The sequence below is a fragment of the Manihot esculenta genome, chromosome 3, assembly GCF_001659605.2.
Source record: "Manihot esculenta cultivar AM560-2 chromosome 3, M.esculenta_v8, whole genome shotgun sequence".
Taxonomy (NCBI): domain Eukaryota; kingdom Viridiplantae; phylum Streptophyta; class Magnoliopsida; order Malpighiales; family Euphorbiaceae; genus Manihot; species Manihot esculenta.
In genome coordinates this window covers 27,305,835-27,333,698 of record NC_035163.2, presented here as the reverse complement: position 1 = coordinate 27,333,698, position 27,864 = coordinate 27,305,835, and the positions used below count along the sequence as shown (strand labels likewise).

The 27,864-nt window shown below is 36.0% G+C and overlaps 1 protein-coding gene across 2 annotated transcripts; it reads right to left on the bottom strand.

Moving 5' to 3' along the window:
* Positions 1–7,562: 7,562 nt before the first annotated feature.
* Positions 7,563–27,567, bottom strand: LOC110610717 (beta-galactosidase 9). Of its 2 annotated transcripts, none has more exons than XM_021750767.2 (19): positions 27,296–27,567; positions 26,023–26,118; positions 25,797–25,909; positions 25,529–25,595; positions 24,631–24,723; positions 22,299–22,442; positions 21,953–22,041; positions 21,113–21,218; positions 20,547–20,634; positions 20,263–20,384; positions 18,881–19,084; positions 13,918–14,150; positions 13,281–13,396; positions 11,472–11,569; positions 10,601–10,711; positions 9,460–9,570; positions 8,916–9,124; positions 8,443–8,791; positions 7,563–8,068 (listed from the first exon to the last, which is right to left on the bottom strand). In XM_021750767.2, exons 1-19 carry the CDS (start codon positions 27,485–27,487, stop codon positions 7,928–7,930), a joined length of 2,682 nt encoding a protein of 893 aa, XP_021606459.1. In that variant the 5' UTR covers positions 27,488–27,567; the 3' UTR covers positions 7,563–7,927. The 2 variants fall into 2 exon arrangements, with proteins under 2 accessions (XP_021606459.1, XP_043810918.1); XM_043954983.1 differs by having other exon boundaries at positions 25,858–25,909; positions 27,296–27,459.
* Positions 27,568–27,864: the final 297 nt, after the last annotated feature.

The window sequence follows — 27,864 nt, the reverse complement described above, 5'->3', positions numbered from 1 at the left end:
TTCTAAAAACATGCATTTGCCAATTGAGAGTTTGGTCCCATATTGCCATGCTGAGGAGCCTTATTTCTCTTAAAGAGAGAGCATGTCAGATGATATTCTATTTTCACTGAATAGTGCCCGCTCTTATCCTAATGCCAAGCTAGAAAATCCTCCATTAGAAACATGCTAACAGGGATAGATAAAATGTGCTGAATATCCTGTTGATTAAAGTTTTCTCTCAAAAGTGCGTAAATCCCAAAAATGTGTCGAGGATTAAGGAGCTGACAAACTCTGGTAACTTTAGGATTATGACCTTGAATAGGTCGAGGTGCACATGGGAAAAGGCTCGATATCCAAACATTCTCCTTATAAAAAATAGAAGAACCATCACCCACATGCCAACGTAAACTAAGAGATAACAACTCTCTCCCCGAGAGAAGGCTTTGCCACCCCATGAAGATTGACTACCTTGACAAGCATGCAAGAAGGATGAGCTAAGAAAATATTTTCCCTTGAAGACCTTTGCTAATAGCGACCAAGGCTCAGAAATAAGATGCCATCATTGTTTAGCTAGTAATACTCTGTTAAAGCATTCCATATCTCTAAAACCAAGCCCTCCATTCAATTTTGATTCACACATATGGGACCATGATACCCAGTGGATTCTCCGCTCTTCCTTCAATTGTCCCCAGAAAAAGTTAGATATTCGACTATTCATTTGTTGACAAATAAAGGAGGGAGAGCGGAAACACGCTATAACATAAACTGGGATAGTAGAATAGATGGCTTTGATAAGAACTTCTTTCCCTCCCTTTGATAAGAGCTTTTCCTTCCATCCTGAAAGCTTACTATCCATCCTTTCCACTAGGAAATTAAAAGCTTGCTTCTTAGATCAAGGGATATCAGAAGGCAAACCAAAGAATCGATCATGAGAATCGATATTAGAAATAGACAAGATAGAAGCTCCCTGTTATTTAATATTCATAGGAGTGTTGGGGCTAAAGATAAGAGCAGACTTGTTAAGATTGATTGATTGCCCACTTTCTATTGAATATTGCTCGAGAGTTTGCTTAATTATCATAGCTTCTTCCATTGAGGAAAACTAGAACGGTGACCGTTAATCTGAATAGAGTAGGACACCATTGTTAGACATTGTAGAATCCAACCTATCCATTTCAGATGAAAGCCAAAACGTTTTAACATATAATGAAGGAAATCCCATTCCATGCACTTATACGCTTTACTGACATCAAGCTTAACTGCCATCCTATAATTCTTCCCCCTCTTTCAAAGCTTAGGACTATAGATCATCTCATGGCTGATAAGGATATTGTCAGAAATCAATCGATTCTTGACAAAAGCATTTTGTTCTTTACTAATAATAGAATCCATACGAGGTTTTAGTCTATTAGCAAGTACCTTAGCAATAATTTTGTACAGAACATTATATAACCCAATGAGGGGAAAATCCCTCATTGTAATGACTTGCTTAACTTTAGAAGGGAAATTACGGTATGGTTGATGTTTCTCAACATCCTTCCTTCTTCAAAGAAATATGAAACAACATTGCAAACATCTCAGCCAATTACATTCCAGTAATGTTGAAAGACTAGAGGAATCAGTCCATTCTCTCCTGGAGCCTTAGAAGGATGTATGTCAAAAACAGCTCTCTTAATTTCAACATGAGTAATATTACTGGTCAGGTGAGAATTAATCTCCTCAGAAATTCTAGGAATGAAACCTTGAGTAAATACACTAAGATTTGAAGGCCCTGAAGAGGAGAAAATATCCAAAAAATATTGCTCAGCAACAGATTAAATCCTATTTAGATTGGATTGCCATAAACCTTGAGAGTCCTGAAGACCCTAAATGTGATTTCTATGACGTCTTTGCATAACACTAGCATGAAAAAAAGAGGTATTACAGTCACCAGAATTAAGCCAAGTGACTTTGGATTTTTGTTTTCAAAATTGTTCTTCCCTTCTCACCTCTGAAGCTAATTCAGATTCAAGAAAATGAAGCCTATCAAAATCACAGGAAGGACTAGAATTCTTACATCGAGAGATCATATCTTGGAGTTGGATAATCCAGATTCTAGAATTGGAATTCTGAAGCTTATCCCAAGATACTAAGGCATGCTTGCATGCTTTTAATTTAGAGAAAACATTAAATAAGGAAGAAGCAGTACCATTCGCATTCCAGGCTTCAGAAATAATTGCAAAAGCTTCAGATTTAGAGGTCCATCGAGAGTCGAACCAGAAGAACCTTTTCGCTTTAGAAGTGGAGGGATACAAATTGAGGAGAAACGGTCGATGGTTAGAACCAAGATCATCTAAATGTGAAAGATTGGCATGTTGATAAAGAGATATCCAGTTATAGGATGCCAGAGATCTATCCAGACGTTCCCATATGTTAGCGTCTCCAAATCTGCAATTATTCAATGTGGCCTTAGGGCTACAAAAACCCAGATCTAATAAGCCAAAACTTGAGATAAAGTTTTTGAATACCAAGGCTTGATTAGATGGAAAATCACCACCACCTTCTTTCTCCCAAGACCATAGAACACAGTTAAAATTACCCATGAATAAGCAAGAGTCAGATATGGAGCTCTTATAATTTAGCAAGAAGGAGAACTGTTCATCTCTCAGAGAATGAATGCAACTAGCATAAATGAGAATGATGTCCCAACTAGCTTGTTTTGATTGATAAAAAACATTCACATGAATAAAAAACGAACAATATTTCATCAAGGACACAGTTAAATGCAACTTCCATGCACAACACAAACCACCCGCAAGTCTAATAGGATCCAATAGGATCCACTGTAAAACAGTCAACAAAACCACAGCTACTAATCTTTATTTTAACCACCCTAGAGCAATTTTTTATTTCCATGAGAAACAAAAAATTGGGAAAATGGAAACCACAAATCCCTTTCAGATTGTGGATTGTTAGGGAATTCCCCATACACTCACAATTCCGACTCAGGAGCTTCATTAGGGAGTTTGGGGCCATTTTTTGCTGGCTTCCTCCACCATTGAGAGAGTTAGATACTAACCGGGGTTTCTTAAACTCAACCGATGTAGATGTAAATGTAGTATGTTCCTGTGAGAATTGAGAAGGAGAAGGAGAAAGAGGATGCAAACTGGAAACAACCACTCTCTTCTGTGGTAGTGGTAGTGGTAGCTCAATTGCTGGATTTATCTCTCTGATAGCCACTGAGGATGATTGAGAGTTGTGACTTCTTGCTAATCGTTTCCAGTTTTTAGTACGACCAAAACCAGAAGTTAGCTCTTGAGAATCACTCTTTGCAATCTCACTAATTGAACCCTCCTTCTTATGGTAAAACAAATAACTTGCCATTTAGAAGAGCTCATCCTGAGATAAAAGATCTTTAGGACTCGAGAATTTCTTTTAGATTTCAAAATGGGGGCAATTATCCAGAAAGGATTGATTTCTTTTGTGCCACCTGTTAATAGGCTTGAGATCCTCAGAGACAGTCTTGAGAGAGACTTTAGAAGAAGCAGGTGTGGGGTTGGACTCAGACGAGTTTACCTCTAACGAAAAGGCTTGACCCTCAAATGGGTTGTCTTTGGAATATGGCATTAAGGTGTTGGGCTTAGCCTTAAGAGCAAGGATCAGATCATCACCTTCCTTATTGGTAGTTAAGAGTTGGGCTGAGAAGGGAATCCTACTAGTCTCTCCTGGAATCAGTCTCGGCCCATCAGAAGATTCTTTGTCAATCCTTAACAAACTACCCTCATCCTTGCTTCTTAGGAGACTGGATGTTGTTAGAGCATTTAAAGCCTGAAGACCAAGGTAGTTGCGTAAAAAAGGAAAAGTTGTAAACAAACCATGGAGGTCGGCCTATTGTTGTCCAGTTGACTTGAGATATTCTGCAAAAAGCTCTGGAATGCTGTCGATAGGAAAAGGAAGGATCAGATCATTGCCATCCGGATTCAAAGATTGGCCACTGCTCGAGGTGGCTATTTCTTTGCAAGGTGCTGCAATCATCGTTTCTTTAGGAAGAGAGTCTTCCCTTAAAGGGAAAGATAATAAATGAGCATAGGCCATAGAGACAACTGCTTGATCGGAGCAATTTACCGTTATTGGAGTAGGTTCTTTCAACCGAAATGGGAAGCCCAAAGGTATGGTCACAACTGTATCTGCAGAAATTGATGAGCTAACCTACTTCTCCATCAGTAAAGTTTCTGTATGCATCCTTGAATCAGAGGTCAAAGGAGCATGAGATTATTTCTTGCACGGAGATAGGGCTTTCATCCATGGGCCAAAAGCAGAGCGCTTATGAGACCATTTTGTAGAATACTGTCGTTTGGGATTAGGACAAGAAGAACTGAAATGACCAACGATGCCACAGTTAAAGCATAAATCAGGCAGACGTTCATATTTGATAGTAACCTAATGGATTGATTCTTCCTGTTTCTTTCGATGAAAATCAGTAACAAAAGGTTTATTATGGAGAATGTTAACTTGCATGCGTAGGATATCAGATGGTCCTACCGCATCTGAAGCTCCTCTTAAATTTAGGAAACCCCCATGAAATTACCAATGATCGTGCATTTTGAAGGGACCAAGCATTTGGGGGAAACTCGATGACATGGATCCAAAAAGGAGAAGTTTCAAAAGTAAGCTCGTCAAAGGAAAGGTCTACAGGCCAATTCCGAACCATCAGAAGATAATTATGAATAGTCCATGGTCTATTATCCAGCACAAAAGAGACATCTTTATAACATTGGAAGGTGAAAATAAAAGTATTTGCCTCTTTCGCTTCAATAGAGAAGTCATTAATATTCTGCCATACTTAAGACGATAGATTTCATTGTCCAAACACTAAAATGCTTGCCTGTAATTAATTTTCCAACTGGCCTTCTTTGTTGCAGTTCTCTTGAAAGCTCGTCATTTATTTCGAGTGTAAGAGTAGACTTACCACAGTGAAGGCCTTCAGTCAGATATAAAAGTTACTTGAACTTCTTTTCCATGGTGAAAACTAAAAGGATGGGTTGAAAAAGAAAACCAAGATGGTGGAAAACCACAAGGAGAGACACACCGAATAAGAACAGACTGGAAAAACACGGAGAGGAAAGAAGGAGATTCCGAGAATCAGAGAAGAGACCACGTCTCAGGAGAAAGGCTACTATTCCCCTCCATAAGATATAAGGCCAAACCCTTTGTGCTTCAAGTGCACGTTAAGGCAAATACGTATTGGCCGATTCTTCAGAACGAGTCAAGTGAGTCAAAGTCCTTGACCGTTGGACCAAGTTGGGTACTTGTGGTCTGGATTGGCTGCTTCTTTAACATCCAGTCCTTGCATTCTATGGATTTATTACCTTTTTGGTTTTCAATTGAAGAATGGCTCAACAAGTATTCAGAAGCGAAAGAAGCAAAAATAAAAACTCTTAAAACCATTATGGAGGTCCATTTAGGAGCTGGTGGTTAACTATTTTGGTTAAACAAAAAAGTTTATATTTGCAATAGTCAAATATATTTGCAATAATCAAATTCATAGTCCCATTAGGAAAGAGTGATGTTTGAAGAAAATTTTATATCTCAACAACATTTTTAGTCAACAAACGTCTTGCCATTTAGAATTTTTATTTGGATAGGGATATAAAGAATACGATCCATATAAGAATAAGCGTAATTATCAATTGAACTAACTACTTGCAATATAGATTCATGTATTCACTATATAGACTAATTTAATATAATTATTTTATCTAATTCATTAAACTCGTTTTCATATAAATTTAAGTTTAAATTAGACTCATTTCGAGTTTATATTAGACTCACTTTTTTTTATTATTTTTACTTCATCTCTCTCATGAGACACCATAAACAACTTCAGCATAGCACTAGCAGTCCTGTTCCATCCCTCAATGGTTGTTAAATCCAATCCAACTTTTTTCTCTGGTCTCCACCACTGGACCACTTGACACTCAAATCAAATGGGACACGCTACAAAATTAAGATTAAATCACATTCAAGAATCTGGTAAATTCTATATATTTTACCATTTTAACTCATGAATTTTAACTGCTCTCACTCTGAAACATTAGGTATATATATTCACATTGTAATTGCAAAATTCATCAATGTTTAAGCAAAGAAATAAATCACAAAGCACAAGAAACAAGGATATGTGGAGTAACAAGAACGAAATGATGTGAGAGATGTTGAAATCAGAATAAACAATTGTTTTTCTCAAATCCAAAAATTATTTGATTATATATATATAACAAGCTCTCAACCCTCTTAAAGCTTAACGTCAAGGTAGAAGATGAACCGCAGCTTATTATGGAGAAAGGTTATGCAAGTATAAAGTGCCTAAGAATCCAAGATCAGGTAGCAATCTGTTTCAAGAACGTTCATCAATATAAGAGCGAATCTCGTCACTCAAATTCAAGAATAATAAAGCACAGTCAGTCACTGTTCTCTCTCTCTTCCACAGATGGCTGGAGATCACTGCCCTATTTTGTTACTGCCGACTCAACCAGTGACGATGAATGAATTTGTGCAGGAGACTATGAAGCTTCAAACGGATAAAGTGATTCACCCTCTCAGCACATGAGATACATCCATGGTCATCATCTTTGTTGGAATTTTGTTGATGAGCCAAGTCTAAGTGAGAGAGTGTTGAGCCATAAAATGAGGTTTGATTGGACTTGTTAGAGTGACCTTTTAGATTAGACTCCACTATACTCCTCATTTATTTTCATGTGGAATTTCTGACTTTTTCAACTCTACTCTCGGGTTTAACTAGTCTGATCCAGTTGTGATGCCTTCATTTTTGTCTGTTCTGAACTTGTGTTCTTTGAGTCCCAGAGACCTCAGATCTCATAATTGCCTATTCAACCCACTAGGAATTTTCTGACGTGGACCATTGAGCTCTAATAGCATATTAAAATTTTATTGATAGACCAAATCTAAATTTAAGAGTAAAAAGAGTGTTAAGACTTCAAAATAGAGCTTGATTAGACTTTAGTGTGGTGGCCTTCTCCAAAATACCCTTAGCATTTTGGATTTCACTCCACTTAATTTATATACTTTCATTTCTTTTTTATTCCACAGACGTTGGATTTCCCACTTCTCCAATAATCTTCCACTATCCATATTACACTAAGCTTCTCTCCAATTGGGTAAAAACCGCATGACTTATATACTTTCATTTCTTTTCTATTCCACATACGTGGGATTTTCCACTTCTCCGATAATCTTCCACTATCCATATTAAACTCATGTACAAAAGCTTTTCTTCAATTGGGTAAAAACCGCATTTCTCTCTATGTCATACCCTTCAATTTTAATTTAATCTCTCTGTGTCATACCCTTCAATTTTAATTTAATTTAATTGAAAATCTCATATCGTTTAAAAATATTTTTTAAAATTTTAATTTAATTAGAAATCTTATACAGCTTAGAAATATTTTCTAAATATGAATTTTACACTGTCCAATCCTCAACCTATTGAGAAATAAATCTCCTCCCACTTTACTTGCAAAAGAGAGTGTTGCATGCTGGGGATGATGAAGAACAGTAGAAGAATAGAATCAAGGCAAAATAAATAACACAGAAAATAATCATAATTTTTCATCAATTGGAGAATCTTGTAGCATCGTGACTTTTCTTGATAGGCCAGGCCATCTGTAATAGATTCACATGTTGACATTTCCAAGTTTTGCTTTTATATATATATATATAGCGGGAGCAAAAGAGGATGGTTCAGTAATAAGGTCATTGCGAACGTGTCTGACAGTGTATTGACAAATATTTTAGTTCTGGAATATGTAACAGATACCAGTGTTTCGGAGAATCCTATGTCACGGCTTCCGGCATTGAAACATCTCTTGAACAACTGACTTAAAATTATGGGCAGGAGTCGACAACATCAAAAATGCCTCAGGATCGTCAAATCACCGACTGCTTGAGATCAATACTGAGAGGAACCAACTTTTGTTGATGAGACGCATCTTGCCTGAGCGGCCAATGTTTTAACAATGCCATGGCATGGGTCACCTCCAAATACAGCATTTGAAATTGAAATGCTGCATTTAATTCTTCCTTCGCAAGCCTGCAAAAGGGAACTGTTAGGCCCCTAATCTATAACCTCGAAGATCCAGAGACCATATATGCCTAGCTACTAGAAACGGCAAAATGCTCCAGAAACAATTTTTATGGTCAGCAAATTAAGGTTGCTAAGGTGTAAAGAACAGAAATATTAAAAAATTGCACAGATAAGAGCAAGATTCCCCCCCTCATTTCAAGGCCCAAATGCGTTTTTTTTCTAACTGTTTGAGGTCCCTGGTATACAATTTTAATGAATTTCAGAATATCAGACACAACATTCACAATCATGCATGAAATTCCAATTCATGCTAGGATTAGTATTATAGTGTTTGTTTCAGATAATCAGGCAGGGGTGGGTTTAAAGTGAAGATGGCAAACCTTGGCCACTACAGACAAAGAATTGGGTGCATGGCAATTGCTTCTAGAAAATTTCTGACAGCTCCCTTGAGGAGTTCCATAGCTAGCAAATTCTATGGAGGAGATTATATATCCATCTTGACATTGTAACTGCATTTCTGGTGTCATATCTTTAACTGAAATATTTCCATCAATAAAATCTGGATGGACCCACTTATGAAGAGGTGGATAGTGGGTTTCTGACACTTGAGCACAGATCACACGGGCTGAACGTATCTTTATTGAAATTTCAAATGGATTCCCTCCCGTCTCCTCGAATAAGACAAGCAAATTGTTTGATGCCTGTAACCATGACCGTGGGATGTGGTACCTAGACATTAAAACTCCCCTTTTAGTGATCATTGCGTTATGAATCAAAACGTTATTCAAGTAAAGTAAGCAACGCTGAGCTATCACACATCATGCATATGTGTATACGTGAGTGGGAAGTATACCAGGTTTGAGTAGGCTTCCCACAATTTGTTGTACATTTCCCAGAACTGTAGGCTCCTCGATAATCACAAATTTCTTGGCATCCACCTTCTGGGGCAACCAGAGTCCAGTATCTTCCTAGGTGGTGGCCATTCACCCATGCCTGGCCCTTTCCCATGCTTCCCAAATCAAGGGCAACTGGGTCAACCCCAGCTGGTGCATCAAAGTATGTCTGCATGAATAGGGAAAACAGGATTTACCCTATAATTGAAGCAACAGGGATTTTGACATCGCAATTTCAACAATATAAAATCGAGGATCCACTGATGGCCAATAAACCAGTAAAAGTGTATGCCATATGCCGTCTTGAGTTGTTTTTATTTTGAAAAACAAAAAGAATAAGCCGGAAAAATTGAGGGGAATGTCAATAATAAACTATTTATTGTAATAAAAATAGTGATTTGTATGTGTAATATTCTTTCAAGAAAATCACTGGAAAAAATAAAATCCACACCAATATGCTACGGAAAGGAATTTCACAGTTCTAACTCCATGAACTTTGTTTACCTTGTACCAGGTAAATGTTGATGGAATTTCATCAAGTGTCAAATCAGTCCATTCCGCCTCTTTGTTATTTTGTTGGGTGTATAATTTTAGGTGCTCACCCTGAAGCCCCACCTGGAAACAAAATTAAAACATCCCTGTTGTTTTCCACACAATTTATAGGAAGGAGAAGAGAAAAAGTGCTTCATTCCACTTGTATAGAATATGACCAAATCATGGTACTAAATAATAGAAAAGAATAAACTTTAAAACAAGAAAAAAAGAACCATCCATGTAACAATATAATTAAATAGAAAGAAAGATAACAAAGTCTCACAAATTTTATCACAAATCCAATTACAGAGATAAGAATTAGAGTTTTAATTTAAAATAGCATACTTATTCTGCACCCTTTATTTGGAATAAAAAATTTCACAAGAATTCAATTCAATTCAATTCTCTTCCATCAATTTTCTTATTTGAAATGGAAAAATTCATTTATTTTTTTAACTTACATGATTTTCAATTTTAAAGAAAATAAAATTATACATAATTTTACAAGAATTTATTTGAATTCTTTTCGAATCATATACCAAAAATGAGGGGTAAAGTTTTGATATGTTAGATTTTGCATATTAGATCTTTCCTCCCCCACCCTCTCATTTCTTCACTTATGAGCCTGAGGTTTGTTTTCCAAAATTAACTGCCTTGAGATATTGATTTCTTTTATAGTACTGGGTAGGCATCAGGCACACTAAACATGTGTTGACACTAGAGATCCATAAATTTGGTCTTTTAAGATTTCATTCAAGAATCAAATGCAATAATTCATGGACAATGTTGCAGGAATTGCCATGGATTACTCCAACTACTTGCAAATTCGACAAGTGACTATTCACCTAATACTAGGGAGAAAGTGGTGAGATCATTCTGTACACCCAATGCACTAGAAAGTAGTGCACCGCTCTCTCAATTGATTTGGGATCCGTTCATCACATTTTCAGGTGGTCCCCATATATTTGTGACTGCAAGATACACAATTTTCTCGTGTCCCAGGTGCATCTAGTAATTCCTTCAGAGAGGGAGGGAAATTGCCCAACTCCATGATGTTACAATGCCACAATAAAGAACCAGAAAAAAGCAGCTTAAATTGTTAAGGACATACCTGGTAGGTCCATGATAAGTTCGAGAGGTCTATATCCCCATCCTTAAAACCAGTGAGCTTAGTTTGGCCCTTAAACCCTGCCCCATCTCTTTCTAAGAAGGCGCCATAATTCTGCACATTAAGCAGATTATGGAATCAGTAATTAGCATTCTGATCAGAAACAAGATGTTGCATAAAGTTACAAAAATAGCAAGAAACAAATAAACTAAAAAGGCTACAAATATAATGACAAGCATACAAGTTACAGAGAACCAACTAACAAATACTCCGTCTCCGACACAAAATAATTCCAATGGAAGTTTAGCTTTGTTTCCTAAATCCTAAGTCAAGAAGCCAACTGCAATGAGAAAGCGTGGGAGAGGGAAACAAATGCTGAGGTTTTTTTACTTTTGCTTCTGTTAGAGGCTCATCGCTCCCTTGACAGCATCTCTGTTTCCAGAATTATTTTACCATTGAACCAATCCATCATCAAAGACAAACTCTTCTAGTGCAATGAGAAAGGTACTCTCATAAAAGTTCAAGCAGTAAAATGACATTCTGACGATTAGCTTTGTCAATAGGCTTCCAATCCAGGGGGAAGAAAAAGTCTGGTAGAGTTGTCAAGTGGTCTAAGACCATCCCTTGCATCACTCTATAATCACAGCATATGAAAAGAGGTGGTTTACTGTTGATCCTTTCCCTAGCATTCGAAAGACGTGTAAAAAATCCTTGGATTGGGAAAAGTGCTATTAGGGAGCTTTCCTGATAGTTGAATTATGGATTCATGATATGCTAACTTTACCTTCTTTAGCATCTTAAAACAAGTACTGCAATTACTTGGCATAAACCGAAGATGATATTCAAACTTTGACAACAATATTAAACCTGTTACCTGTAAACCCACGGTTTGAGACAACAACACTAAGTCATTATATCCTTTCTGGAACTGAACTGGCTGCACCACCTTGACCCAATGACCGATCACACTGCCTTGACTTCCAAAAGAAAAAAAAAATCACAAACATTGAAAAAATAATACAGAGTAGTAAATTTATTTTAAAAAGAAATAATAAAATAGAGGTAACAAGCATTAATAAGAAGCACATAAGCACAAGAAGGTAAAAATGTTCTCTTTCTGAGGGAGAAGAAATGGGTAGCACAAAATTCATAAATACTGAAGAAGCGGGGCATTAGTTGATCCTCACAATATAACTATGTAAATGTTTAGGGATATACAATTTCAAATCAGTAAAAGAAAGCACCATCTCTCAAAATAAGACATCTTGCAAATAAAAAACTTAATTGTGCAACCTCCTCTCTTTAGCTTATCTAAAGAGAACACATTGCTCTCAAAAGCACGTACCCCCTCTCTCCAATTATCCAAAAACACATAATGCTACAGGTGCTCTACAAGAGTCTTCAAGCACCAAACCACATTTTTAATTCTTCATAAGACCACCGAACCATGTAGGATTCCATAAACCAAACCAAAGAGTTCTAATCCACATATAGTGGAGGAGCATGTGGTTAACCAAATCAAAATGACTCCTGTTAGAAATTCAATCACACAGTAGGACATACAAATATAAACAAGGAGAAAACAAGACAAGAACATTTTATTAGGAACAACGATATGCCTACATCCACATAGCCACTGACATTGTTCAATTTTGCCCGACTCAAAACTATACTGCATTTAGCCTGCACCACAAAACATTCTCTTCCTTTTAACTTCAGGCGTATGATACCCTCTAAATTATAATTCACCAGTCAACAGATTCTTGCAAAGATAGCACATATAAACAAAATGTTTCCCCTTTTCATCATATTGTGTAAAATGCCATACTATAACCGCCACAGCCAGCGTAATGTTTTCCTTGAGGATGTAACAGTTTCACTATCTTGGTTAATGATATCAATTATGTTACAGAAGCTATGCCATAAAAACGACAACTAAGTCTTAGTCTCAAACTCTATTCCACCCTGTCTGAAACCAGTATTACATCAAAATTTAAACAGTGCAAATCTTTTGAGACTACTTTCCTCCACTTCATTTTAGGTATCCCCCTTTCCCCTCTCACTCCTTCCGCGACTATACATAGGGGCATTTGATACTGTATTGGTGTATAACCAAACAATCTTAATCAATTTCTCACTCATTTTATCCTTAATGCGTGATACATGAACTCTTCAAGGGATTTGTTACAACTTGCACCAAAATCACATATATATATATATATATATATATATATATATATTATTTTGATCCAGTGGCTACATTACACAATAAGAGTAAGTCACCCTATATCTTGAATCTCTCCACTCCTAGTATGCAAGGTTGAATCCCCTACATCTTGGAATAATGACAACTGATTTTACTAATCTTTGCAGCGTTTCTTGCATTTCTTAATATCATTATCATAACTGCAGTTACTTGTAACCAGTTTAAAAGTGGATTCATTGGGACCATGGTGCTGGATAGTCATGCTCTTCATGTATCTAAAATGCGTTTTGAGGTCCTAACAATACTTTCCCAGAAGACAAAACATATTGTGGTCTCTATAATTAGAACATCTAGGATTTATTATAAAATACATCAAATCATATTTATATATCGGAAAGCAAATTCATTGTTGAGTTATTGAATTTCACCACCACTACCTATCACACTAAACTCCAACACCAAAAATGAAGGCATTACCTATAAGCTGGCCATTAATAAATATGCGTAACACGTCACGCATGCTATCTATTGTAACTGCAGGACTAACTTTGTTTTCTTCCCAAAATGCAAGGTCATCATCAGAAACGTATATTCTGCATTAAAAAAAGAAAAAAGAAAACAAAAAAGAGAACCCAAAAGTGGATTAATGTATGTAGAAAAAAGAGTGAAACAAAGTAAATAGCAATGTTCACATGATTTGATTTAACACACAAAGCTATAGACAAAATTAAACCATAAGTGTCTCTGACGTTGAAGAAATCATAGCCAAGAGGGAAGTTTGCAAGCGTTGGAATAAATAGCGAGCATATAACACTCTACATCTATATTAGATTTTTTTTGTTTTGGAAAAAAAAAAAAGAGCAATGTTCAAGGAAAATTTTCAGATACCTTTAAGGCCATGATATGATACATCACAAACCATTGGGTTACATAAACACTCGGCCATACTTATGCAATTTCCTTGAGTGAAAAGGTGACCACTAAAGGAAAGAGATCATTTATAGCTAGACAACCAAGTTATTTATGCCACCTAATATTAACATTCACTTCTCTTATAGTTAATGCATTTGTAATCGTAGCCATATCGATTATCAAGTACTAGACAACCATATACCTGGTGAAATACCAAAGATAGTCAGAATAATCCTTTGTGACATTCAAATGCTCCAAGATGCCTTCAACTGTAAAATTTTTCTCACTCCAAACTCTAATCGGCTCTTTTACAGTCAACCAAGATGCTCGCTTATTGAAACCTTCAGCATGAGCCGTGAATTGTTGCAGCGTAGAAATATCTGAAAAGTATGGCAAAGCAAGCTCTACAGGTTTGATAGAAGTTTGTGCTGCAACCTGCTTCCATGGGGGAAAAATCGGCAGAAGAATAAAAATACTGCATCCAAACTAAACTCAGAAGAAGAAAAAGAAAACAACTAAAATCTCATCATTGTCTGAAAACCATGCAATCTTGCCATACAATCTTCTTCTGTTGACTTATTTGCTAATCCTAACTGATTCTCGGTATATGATTTGATTTGATCAGGATTTTTGATAATCTCTGTAATTATTATTTGATTATTTGCTTCCTGTTTAGATATAGTTCTTTGTGTATAAATAGTCATATAAACCAATTGTAAAGATTAAGAGTGAAATACAAGAATTCTCTAAATTTTCTCAAAATTCTTCATGGTATCAGAGCATTTTCCTAATTTTAGGGTTCAAATTTAATTTTTTCCTCTTTAGGGTTTCAAAACCCTAAATCTACCTTTTTTGGTACTAACCCATCTAGGAGCCTTTCCTCCTCTCACCGCCGGCACCAGAACCGGCCGATCGCCCAGCTCCTAGCCGAAAAAACCAGCACGTGAGGCTCACGCGCCTCGCTGCTTCGCGACTCCGATCACTTCGGCGACGATTCCGACCATCTTTTCGGCCTTCCCGTGCCGCTACCTGGTCTTTTGGTGAATCGATTGGGTTCTCTTGTGTGTACAACCTTGGGTACCTCCTATTCTTTTACTGTTCACAAATATTTACCATGGCAGAAGATAAAAGGATCTCGATTCCTAACTCTGATTCCTCGTCCTCTGGTGCCACATCTAACTTTGTAAAGTCAGGTAATGCTTCCTTTCTTAATAATGTTTCATGGATTATCGATTCTGGTGCGAATAGACACATGACAGGCTCTTCTAAAGGCTTTCTCAATTATTTTCCTTCTCTGACCAAAGATAGTGTCAGAATTGCTGATGGCTCTTTTACTCCCATATCCGGAACAGGTTCTGTTATTTGCACATCTAACATTATATTATCATCTGTCATTCATGTTCCCCACTTTCATGTCAATCTTTTATCTGTCAGTGCTATTACCAATGCCCTTAATTGTAAAATTGAATTCTTTCTTGATCATTGTGTTATTCAGGATCTTCACACAGGAAAGAGGATTGGCAATGGTAGGTTGCATGATGGCTTATATATGTTGGAGGATGATCCAGGTTCTTCGATATCTCAAGCCTATTTTGGAAAAAATAAGGATGTCAATCAGGAAATAATACAGTGGCACAGACGGTTAGGGCATCCATCATTTTTTGCCTTAGAAAAACTTTATCCTAATTTATTTGCTAGAACTCAGTTTGATTCTCTATTTTGTGATGCTTGTGAGTATGCTAAACACACTAGAACATCCTATCCTTTGAGTCATAATAAAAATCAAATTCCTTTTGCGACTATTCATTCTCATGTTTGGGGGCCTACTCAAACTGTCTCCTTGTCTGGTAATCGATAGTTTGTCACCTTTGTTGATCGTTGCACTCGAATGACTTGAGTCTATTTGATTAAAGCTAAAAGTGATGTCTTTTCTTGTTTTCAATCCTTTCATAAGATGGTTTGTACTCAATTTAAAACTAAGGTGAAAATTTTGAGAACTGACAATGGAAGATAATACATGAATAGTAGCTTTTCTGCTTATTTGGAGAGTAATGGGATAGTACACCAGACTAGTTGTCCTTATACTAGTGCTCAAAATGGCGTTGCTGAGAGGAAAAATAGGCATCTATTGGAGGTAACTCGATCTCTTATGTTCACCATGAATCTACCCAAAGCATATTAGGGAGATGCAACCCTTGCATATGCTTATCTTATCAATAGAATGCCTCTCAAGACCCTTGACTTTATGAGTCCTTTGGCGGTTCTACAAGAGAAGAATTCATATGTTGTTCCACCAAAAGTATTTGGGTGTGTTTGCTTTGTTCATACTAGGACGGCAGGGAAATTGGATCCCAAGGCCCTTAAATGTGTGTTTATTGGGTATTCTCCAACACAAAAGGGATACAAGTGTTATCATCCTCCCTTTAGAAAATACTTAGTCAGTATGGATGTTACTTTCCGAGAAACTGAACCTTACTTCAGTACCACCCACTCACCTCTTCAGGGGGAGAATAATGAGCAAGAAGAGGTATGGTTCAACTAAAAAGTTTGAATTCTAGTAGACAGGGGGAGATGTCCAATCAGGGAGAGAGAACTGGTCGTTTGGACAAGCCAGATTTGAGAAGGTATTCGAGGAGAGACAAGGCAGAAGAAACCATTATGCAGTCTACTCAGAGTCAAGAATCTTCTCCTGGTGAGTTACCCAGTCATGAATCTTCTTCTGGTGAGTTACCCACAACTCTTGAATGTTTCAATGACTTAGATAAACCTATTGCACAAAGAAAATGGGTTAGATTTTGTACTAAACACCCTATTTCTAACTTTGTTTCTTATGAATTTTTATCTCCTTCCTATAGAGCCTTTGCCTTGTCTATTTCCTCTGTGTCTATTCCACAGGATTGGAAGAAAGCTCTTGCAAATCCTAAATGGAAGAAATCTCTTGCAGATCCTAAATGGAAGAAAGCAATAATTGAAGAGATGAAAGCATTGGCTAAAAATGAGACTTGGGAGCTTGTCACTCTCCCACCTGGGAAGAAACTTGTTGGCTGTAAATGGGTGTTCACAGTGAAACACAAAGCTGATGGCACAATTGAACGGTTTAAGGCCAGATTGGTTACTAAAGGATTCACCCAAACCTATGGAGTGGATTACCAAGAGACATTTGCCCCAGTTGCAAAAATAAACTCAATCAAAGTTTTGTTATCCTGCACAGCCAACTTGGACTGGAACTTGCAACAGTTTGATGTGAAGAATGCTTTCCTCCATGGAGATTTAGAGGAAGAAGTGTTCATGGAAATTCCTCCTGGATTCGCCGATGAGAAAATACAAGGAAATGTGTGCAGGTTAAAAAAGGCTTTGTATGGGCTAAAACAATCTCCTAGAGCTTGGTTTGACAGGTTTAGCAGAGCCATGATGTCCTTTGGTTACCAACAAAACAATGCTGATCACACTCTGTTTATCAAACATCACAAGGGTAAAATCACCCTTCTTATTGTTTATGTTGATGATATAGTGGTGATAGGCAATGACAAAGAGGAAATGACTCAACTAAAGAGGTTGTTAGCTCAGGAATTTGAAATCAAAGATTTAGGAAAACTGCAATATTTCCTAGGTATCGAGGTGGCTAAATCAGAAAAAGGAATTTCAATCTCCCAAAGAAAGTACATTTTGGATCTGTTGGAAGAAACGGTATGCTGGGTTGTAAACCAGCAGAATCTCCCATTGAAAGTAATCACAAGCTGGAAGCAAGAACTGGTGAGTCCGTGGATATTGGAAGATACCAGAAATTGGAAGGAAGGTTGATTTATCTCTCACACTCGACCGGATATAGCCTATGCTGTTAGCTTAGTCAGCCAATTCATGCATGACCCTCGCGAGACTCATATGCAAGTTGTACTTCGCATCTTAAGATACCTAAAGTCTGCGCCAGGGAAAGGGCTTCTTTACTCCAAACATGGTCACCTCCGAGTTGAAGCTTTTACAGATGCAGATTGGGCAGAATCTCTCGATGATAGGAGATCCACCTCTAGCTACTGCATAGTTGTGGGAGGGAACCTTATCACCTGGAGGAGCAAAAAATAAAGTGTTGTTGCTCGGTCAAGTGCTGAAGCAGAATACAGAACAATGGCCCAAGGTGTGTGTGAACTCTTATGGTTACAAAAGTTATTGGAGGAGTTGAGGTTGCTCGAGAGAGACAAGATAACTTTATATTGTGACAATAAAGCTGCTATAAGTATAACACAAAATCCAGTCCAACATGACCGGACGAAGCAAATTGAAATTGATCGGCACTTCATTAAAAAAAAATTAACAAACGGTGTCTTGAGCCTAGTTCATATGACTTCTACTGAGCAAATTGCAGATGCGTTTACTAAAGGGTTCAACAACAAGATCTACCATAATCTGATTTGTAAGTTGGGCATGTGCAACATCTTTGCACCAACTTGAGGGGGAGTGTTGACTTATTTGCTAATCCTAACTGATTCTAGGGATATGATTTGATTTGATTAGAATCCTTGATTATCTCTGTAATTATTATTTGATTATTTACTTCCTGTTTAGATATAACTCTTTGTATATAAATAGTCATATAAACCAATTGTAAAAATTAAGAGTGAAATACAAGAATTCTTTAAATTTTCTCAAAATTCTTCATCTTCATTTCAAAATATGGAAATGTACAAATAATGTAAGGCAGTAAGTCCACATTCACCCCTATACTTTTTATTAAGGGCCAAATAGGCCCATTTTAACTTTTCATCGCCAAATAAGCCCACAACTTTACATGAAAGGCCAATAGATCCTATCATATTAAAATATTAATTTTCTTTAATAATAAAATATAATTTCTATAATTTTTAAATATTTCCAATAATATAATCCACAAATGAGAGGGAGACTTCTATTATTTTCAAAAGCCACTTAAGTAAGAAAGGAAGTTGCAGTTGAACATGTTCACATGACTTTTCCTAACACATGTTAAAATGTCAAACAACAAATAAAGGTATAACGTTGTAGCGGGACTTTATTAATAATCAATATTCATTTATTACAAGAAATAAAGGGAAAAAATGGTTCCTAGCGTTAATTAAGACAAGTATGTGTCACATAAAGACAAGTGCCAAATTTTCCAATATGCATTGTCCCCTAAAAAAATGGAATCGAACCTTGGCAGTGTTGAAAACCACATTCTTGCAGTCTGGTAAAATACTCACTGACCATGGTGGTAAAGTATATGATTGACCAAGGAATCTCACAGTAGTTGTTTTCCGTTCATCAATATTTGCAAGAAATGCAGAGCACCTGCTTTGACTTCCATGCCAAGTAGAGTTCAGGCTATCAACACGAGCATTTGCATGGTAGACATGTGCCTGGCAGTAGTAATATGAAAAGTAAGGGACAAAATATAGATAACAAAGAATCAGAATTCATAAGAACAAAAGAGAATACAATTGACGAGAAATCACCTGCAAAAATGGAAAAATAACAGGTCCTTTACCCAAACTACTAAATGATTTTGATAATGTTGCACAGTAGCTATGTTTATCTAAAACTTCAAGCTTCAGTAGTTGGTGAAAGTTTATAAAGTAGAGTAAGATGCCCGATAAAACTAATGTCATGTGTTTGTAAAATAAATTCAATTAGTTCCCTCCTCCAAAAGTATTTTATTGAGTTTCTTAATGTCCACAAACATTTAAGTTAGTCATTTATGAAATGTCTATAAATAACCTCATTCCTTACTTATAAGATGGTTATGATTATGGCAACAGATATCCTAAACATTTTTTAATACCAAATAGTAGCCTAAAGACGATAAAATGATTTATTTCCACCATGAGAGATTCAAGCACACATGAAAGTTATGAGGGTAATCAAATAGACCTTCTGATAGTTTGGATTAGACACTATCATTTAAGACAACAAATACTATCAGGAAATAAGTGTTAGAAATAAGGTGTCTTATTTGACTTTACATAGCAGTCTCACATGTGGAGTACATTTAGCATAGATGATGATCCTGGCAATACTGATCTCTGCGACTTGTCTTCAAAACTACTAGTTATTGAGTGTCTCAACAAGGTGAACGATGCCAATAACTTTCACCAACTATTACCACAACGTAGAATCTAGAAATTATTTTAATGCAAGCAAGGTAGATGTAATTTACACAATAATTACTTTGCTTGCATTTAACTGAATTTTTCTAGGAATTGGATCTCTGCAACCAAAATAGTACCAACTATTAAAAGGAGTAGAAAAGAAACATTAAATCTCTTTGATTATAAATCATGAGAATAGTTGTTTTCTATAGAGCAGGAATAGGAGAGTTACGCAAAATGTGAAAGCTATTAAGAACCAGACCAACCAAGGTTGTTTCCTCGTCCATTTTTTTTGGTTTTAACAGTTTATATTGGAAGGCATGACCTCAAAGCCTGATGCTGTTAAGGGGATCAGAGGTTGCAAATTGAAGTAGCCCAGAGAAATTAACGTCTTGTCTAACATATCAAACCTGGAAAATACTCATAAATGCTGAGAAAACAGCACAAACCTCTTGCTTGGGTCCCAATTTTATGTACTGAGGTGAATCTGCAGCAACTAGTGCTGGTTCACACAGCTTTATAGCAGCATGCAAATCTTTCAAATGCCCCCATTTGGGCTCACTCAGCAGACCTAGTTGGGAGAGATAAGAAAAACAAGCAGCTTTCCTTAATTTGAGCTTCAATGTTATGTTTATATTTGACAAAATATGAAAGGCAAATAACTTATACCTCAGACACAAATTGTTTCCAGATTAGGGGGAAAAATTATCTTTCCAAATCCACTTTCACTTACCATATTCGTCAATTGGAGCATCATAGTCATAACTAGTTATATAGAATGGGCCTCCAGCTGTCCGACCAAAGTTTGTTCCACCAAAATACTGCAACAAGGCAGCATGTTTATCAAAATACAGCATGTGTACATCAGCAGGATATACTATTATTAGCTGGATTTGAAATAACCTACATAATATGTTTTATGCAACAACATAGAGATGTTTATTACTGAAGAAACAAAGACACGAGTTGTGTAGTTTTGCATTTCACTTAATAATCATTGTTAATAAGTGAATTCAGATCATTAAGAGGCTATACAGAAGCCTTTGATTCTATACTATAGTAGTACAGAGGCACTATGTCTAGAAAAACATGTCTAGAACTTTCGCTACCTACTATAAAGGGATTTCATTTGGACCCTAATAAAGTCACTGACAATTGAAACTGACATGAATTTTGAACCATGCATCTAACACCAGCAACAGAAACACACAAGAGTACCTTCTCATAACATTTTAGACAGAATAGTACGTCATCATTTGACTAATCAAAATAGACATTTATTCCAGTAATATATTGTACCATATAATAATTCTGGAAGCTTCCTCCACGTTCAAAAAAACGTGCAACTGCAAAAGCAAGGTCTTCAACAGGCCTATGAGGCAAGCTTCCTCCCCAAGTTGTATACCTTCAAAAAGACAACTTCAAATGAAAGTCATTTTGATACTCTTGCTGCAATGTGGCAAAGAATCAAAATACGAAGAATTTGATTTTCAAATCTGTTTGGCTAGGCTAACCATCAATATCATTACTTTTTTAACACCTCCCTATAAAAGCCCCATTTTCAATTGCTAAGCACAAGAATTCACAATGTGTTATCAGCATATGTGGAGAAAAGGATTTGCCATATGACCTAATGCTAATTTTTTAAAAGTTCTAATTAATTTTATACTATAAATTTTAATAAATTATAATTTATTCTACAGTTTCTCATTTTCTTGTAACAAATATCAACAATATCACTATTCCAAATTCAAAACCCTTGTCATAAGATGTTGAAGAAAACTTTCGATGGGATACAGCTAAGCACTTTTATAAGGCATCTGTTCTTTAGACAGCAGAAGCAGCTTCCCAATAATTTCACTTTCAATTCCAGAACCAGACATGTGTAAACATGAAGCTCAAATGGGAAAAAAAATCCAATAGCTTGGCATCAGCCTCTCTAAAGTTTGACTCTAAGTTTCCTGATCGGTTTAGAAATAAATTACAATTGTCAGAAAACTTCAAGCTGTCCAAATTTTCAAGATATATCTGCATCATCAGGGCTATATGCATTTGCAAAGAGAAAAAGGAAGAAGAACAAGAAAAAATAACTATTGAACTTGCTAAACTGAACATGTAAATCATCAGGCATTGCCATACCATCCATCCCAATCCTCTGTCCAAAATATTGGTTTATTATGAGAATTTGGCTTATAACCATCACAATAATATGCATTGCAAGCATCTATCTGCAAAAGGCAACGCAAACTTAAAATGAAAGACAATTTAACAATTCAACACTCAATACATATTAATTGAAATTAGCAATTGAAAACCAGATGAACCAAAACATGTTTGAGACAAAATCTAACAATTAATTCAAGTCATTTTTCATTATTGGTTATATGCAGGGCTTACCACATTTTGTATGCATAACAAAAATAAGTATAAGTATAAGAAATTTAAAAAAAAAAATAACAAACATACATGAAGATGAAGAACTTACAATGTTTTCAGGAGCATCAGTTTGCCTGCACATTATCCATGGTACCCCTGCACCGAGCCCTAGAGCCATCCTGGCAGCCCACTTAACATATTCCCTTCCCTCTGGCCCAAATGAGTGTTCAATGTTTCCATATTCATTTTCAATCTGTCAAAAAGTTATTTCTAGTTATATAAAGTTTTGCATCGAATAATAAATTTTATTCTAGCATTTGTATGGGTAGGCTTAGGAACTTGAACCTGCATTTCTATAAAAATCACCACTCTATATCATGCATTAAATTTGTGCAAAGTTCATGATCAAAGATCTAGACATCTTGTAGTTGAAAATAATGGCTCAGGACTTTCTCTCTCTTATAGATAAGAGAAGGATAATGTTAGCAGACTCTTGCTAATATACAAGAGATTGACACGTGGAGAAAGAAAAATATTAAAATGCAAGACCAAGTCAAAGTCACTAATACAGTTGAGAAAAACTAGCTCCAAATGCTGTTACTACCCATGATATCCTACTTGGTAGCAGTGTTATCTCCTGTGTGTTAACGGTGATGTTAGTAGTGTTGTTAGTGGTTAATAGTGTTGTTAGTAGTGTTGTTAGTAGTGTTGTTAGTGGTTAACAGTGCTATAGTAGTGGCATTACTGTTTTGCTTTAATTTTTTCTGCTTTTCTTAGTTGTAAGAGGGTGATCCTCCTGTTCTGATCATACTAATAACTTTTCTTATTTGTAGGTAGAGGTTATCTCTTCCCTTTAGTATTTAAGTTCAGCAAATCAATAAAGGAGAAATGTTAAAAATTGTCAGAAGTTGTTGAGTACTAAAACTCAAGAGATTTTTAAGTTCTCTCTTAATGAGCTTGTACAACCTTCATCATAGGTCGAAAATAGAAAATCCGATTCTACCCTTATCCATTAACTCTATTTTTTCCACTCAATTATCCTGTAACCAGATTCTATTCTAGAGACCATAATATTTGGTATCAAAGCCAGATGTTATGGGGATTCAATCCAACATCAACTTGATAGAATTTTAGCCTTGTTTCTTGAAGGACAGGCTACTAATAAATCCTGACAGAGAAACTCAATGTAAAATTGGAGAACCTCACAAGCTGTTATTAGTGCCAAACAGTCTAATCCATCTCAAATGGCAATACCAAAAGTCGAACTTCTTCAAAATCAAAAGGGGTAGCTAATTTAACTTGTGCAGGATTTGATTCTTCCAGCAGCGCTCCTATAGTCCCTAAATTCACTATATTGAATTCTCTATATTCAATGGACAAGAAAATTTTATGGGTTCGTTAACTTGTTGTGACCATTTTTTTCCGTCATCAACAAATGGGGAGACGAGAACGATCCATCTTGGGAAGCTATCACTCAGTTGAAACAACAATTTCCTACTCTCGTGCTTAAAGACAAGCACTTCAATATGGAAGAAGAGTAATGTTAGCAGATCTATACACAAGAGATTCACACATGGAGAAAAAAAATATTGAATGCAAGATTAAATCAAAGTCACTAATGCAGTTGAGAAAAATTAGCTCCAAATGTTGTTACTACCTATGATATCCTACTTGTTAGTAGTGCAAATATTGAATGCAAGATCAAGTCAAAGTCACTAATGCAATTGAGAAAAACTAGCTCCAAATGTTGTTACTATCCATGATATCCTACTTGCAAGTAGTGTTGTCTCGTATGTCTTAACGGTGATGTTAGTAGTGTTGTTAGTGGTTAATAGTGTTATTGGCAGTGTTGCTAGTGGTTAATAGTGCTGGTAGTAGTGATGTTAGTATTTTACTTTATTTTCTTTCACTTTCCTTAGTTGTAGGAGGTGATCCTCCATACTCTGATCATGCTAATAACTTTTCTTATTTGTAGGAAGAGGTTATCTCTTTCCTTTAATATTTAAATTCAACAAATCAATAAATGAGATATAATGAAAATTGCTAAAAGTTATTGGGTACAAAACTCAACAGATTTTCAAGTTATCTCTTAACGACCTTGTACAACCTTCATCGTAGGTCAAAAAAAGAAAACCAGATTCCACCCTCACCATTAACTCTATTTTTTCCACTCAATTGTCCCATAATCATATCCTATTCTAAGAGCATAACAGATAAAGCGACACATTAGAAGAAATGAGATGTGCGAATTTTCAGCAATTACCCTTGTTCATTAAATCTCGAGAAGATGCATGAAATGTCAGAATCAAATGGAATAGAATGTGATTCTATCTCTTTGTTGTAACCAAAATCGGCCATCAATCTTATTTAAATATTTCAGCCTCATCTAAAGTAGCTAATCTATGTTGTGCACAAGTTAAATCTCAAAGTTGCCCGACAACCTGCAACATGATGATTGGACCACCTTGCCAAGAGAACAGCATTTCCTCCCGCATTAAATCCACAATCTTTTTCACAAACCGCTGCATCTCCTCCTGTAAACATTAACCAGCATTAGAAAGTCATGATCATCTCTTTAAAGTTTAAAATTCTAGCTTAACAACCTAGAGACTCTTGGCTCAATTGCAAGGAATTCATATACCATTTTTTGTAAAATAAATAAATAAGTATGACAAAATTGTCAACATAAGAAATTCAAAGAGTTATTCAGTGAATACAGTAATGCCAAAGCCAATAAAAAAACACAGAAGGGAAAATGGAAACAGACCAATTCCAGGGAGATAAAATAGAATGCAAAAGAAATACCAAAAGTAAGGAACCAAACACCACCACCACCCCCCACCACGAAGGAAAAAAAAAAAAAAAAAAAAAGCCAATACGCCCAAAAACTTTGACCAGGATAATAGGTGCCTCTAAGGATCAGAGCAGTAGAAAGGAAGAGAAATAAGGAGAGGGCCTGAGGAGTTAGATTAGTTGTTGCAGGATTCCAGGGCATGATCATCATTTTCCAAGATAATGGCTGAATGGCCTAAGGCACAATAGTTGACATAAGGGGGAAGATTTTTAGAAACATGTGGACTGGATCAAAGGCATAAATGGCATCAGTTCAGGAATAAATTCGAAAAATTGCACTTCTACATTCTAGTATAAGGTGATATGATCAAACACAAAGGTGGGAGACGATATTGCTAAATCTGTATTAAGGGTCAAAACACTCGAACAAAGTGAAGAATCCTGTTTGAATAAAATAACTTTAAGAACCATTACTACCTATTAGACTAACACATTGCAAACAGAAAATGTTTGTGCAATTGTGGATACTCATAGGTCCTGTATTACCTTAAAGGGATCATTGTTTGTTCGAAATACTATGCCAGGAATATCACGTAACCACACCGGGAAACCCCTACAACATTGGAGGTCAAAACAAAAAGAAATTTTGAGAGAAAGTCATCTTATAGGCAGAGCAACATGCAAATACCAGAATCAGTAATTGATTCATTAAAATCATGCGTACTCTGTGACGGAATAAAGAGTAATTACTCTCCAGATGGAATTATAATAAAAAAAAAACTTTGAAAATTATGAAGGAAAAAGAAGGTGAGACCCAAAATTCCATTCGGCGCAAACATAAGGACCTATGCGGAGATGAAGATACAGTCCACTACCTCCCACCAGCTTCACAAACTTGACAAGATCATACCTTCCTTCAAAGAAATACTGAAATCAAATCAAGAAAAGATTTGTGTTTTAGCAAAGAAATTAATCGTATGTGATAAATTAGACAAGCCTTGCAAAGTGACTATTGCCAAGCAGCTGCCAATAATTTATACCTGTCCTTTAACTGGCTCATGCCCATTCCAAAACACATAAGTTTGAATAACATCTAATCCGCCTTCCTTGCTCTTTGCAATCAGATCAGGCCACATCTGACATTGCACGAAATACGTGAGACATGGTAATCATGTTATCCAAAAAAAAAAGATGCATGAAAATAAGGATGAAAAAGCCACTAAGCATGAAGAAATAGACTAATGTGCATTATGCAAGCATTCCTTGAAGAAGGGACGTTGTAGCTTTGGAAGCAAAAGATATACCACGCACAAACTAGGATATTGAACAAACAAAAATCAGGGCAACAAGCACAAATCAAGGCTGTAGTGAACGTTAGCTGAAACAACATCCACCTTGACCGTGTATAGTATAAATATGAATTGCTGCTGCATTCCATTCATTAATTAAAATTCCAATAACCCAAATCAAATAACAAGTCTCATGATAATAAATAAACAAAATTCTCAAAAATTTTGAACATTGCTATGCCATTGCATTCATAAATTTCTGAGTAGTGTAAGTCCAAATTTGCAGGCCAATTCGTATAAACATATCACTAAAAAACATGTTACGTTAACTTCTCTACAGTGATCACACTCAGTCCATTAAGTTGAATTCAATATAGCCAATCATCACACACCCCATTATTAAGCATAAAAATAAACGAAAGATGTGCATGGAGAAATAGGTTAAGAGCCGGGATTGATGCAAAATAGTTGAAAAAAAATAAATAGATCAATAAATAATCGAAAGTCTATGCACTGTAGTTCGCTTGAAACATACAAAAATGCTTTCTACTCCTTCCAAAGTCATAAAATATAAAAAGTTATCTGAGTTAGAATAGCAAGATTTCCCAAAACCAGCAATCAATTAATAAAATTCCATTCATATCCAGGACAATATAAATAATCAATAAATAAACGAAAATCTATGCACTGTAGTTCGCTGAAAATATAAAAAATGCTTTCTACTCCTTCCAAAGTCATAAAATATGAAAAATTATCTGAAGTTACAATAGCAAAATTTTCCAAAACCAGCAATCAATTGCTAAAAATTCCATTCATATCCAGGATAATATAAGTGAATCCAAAGTCATCACTCAGCCACCCCAAAGCAAAAATTCCTTACTGATATTACTTCTTTAACCAACAATTTAAAGCAAGAAAAACAATTCCGTCTACTCCTACTAAGGAGCATCCTCAGGAGCCAAACTAGAGTAGGATACTGAGAGAAATGATCGAGAAGAAAAAGAAAAGAGTAAAATTCAAGAACCTCAGGAGTAGCACGCGGGTAGTGAATTCCACCGGAAATAAGCATACGGCGCTGACCATCGATGATCAGAGCCCTGTGGTCATAGCTAACATTGAACGGCTTAAAGAAGTTGGCGGATACGACCAAAAAGTGAATTACTATAAACAAAGACAGACATTGAAGCCTAGCTCCTCCTCTTGCTCTTGCGACCATTTTTTCGTTTTCACTGGAAAACTGGTAGATGATAAATGGAAACAATAAAAAGGAAAGTAATAAGACGAAGAAGGAAGACGAAAGAAGCAACCAACAACCGATCAAAATGATGTTTTTGGATAACGACGTGGGGCCTATCGGGTTGCAGAGCCACTGGCTTTTGATACGGGTCATATAAACGAACCGGGTTTTAAACTGGATTGGTAATAAGGTAAAACCGCCAAATTCAAATAATTAATAAAAATATTTTCTTTTGTGAATAATTAAAAAAAATATCATTATTTCAAAATTATGGTAAATTTTAATTCCAATAACATTTTGTTGATTGGATGTGCATATACATATACATATACATAAAAAATTTATTAATTAAAAAT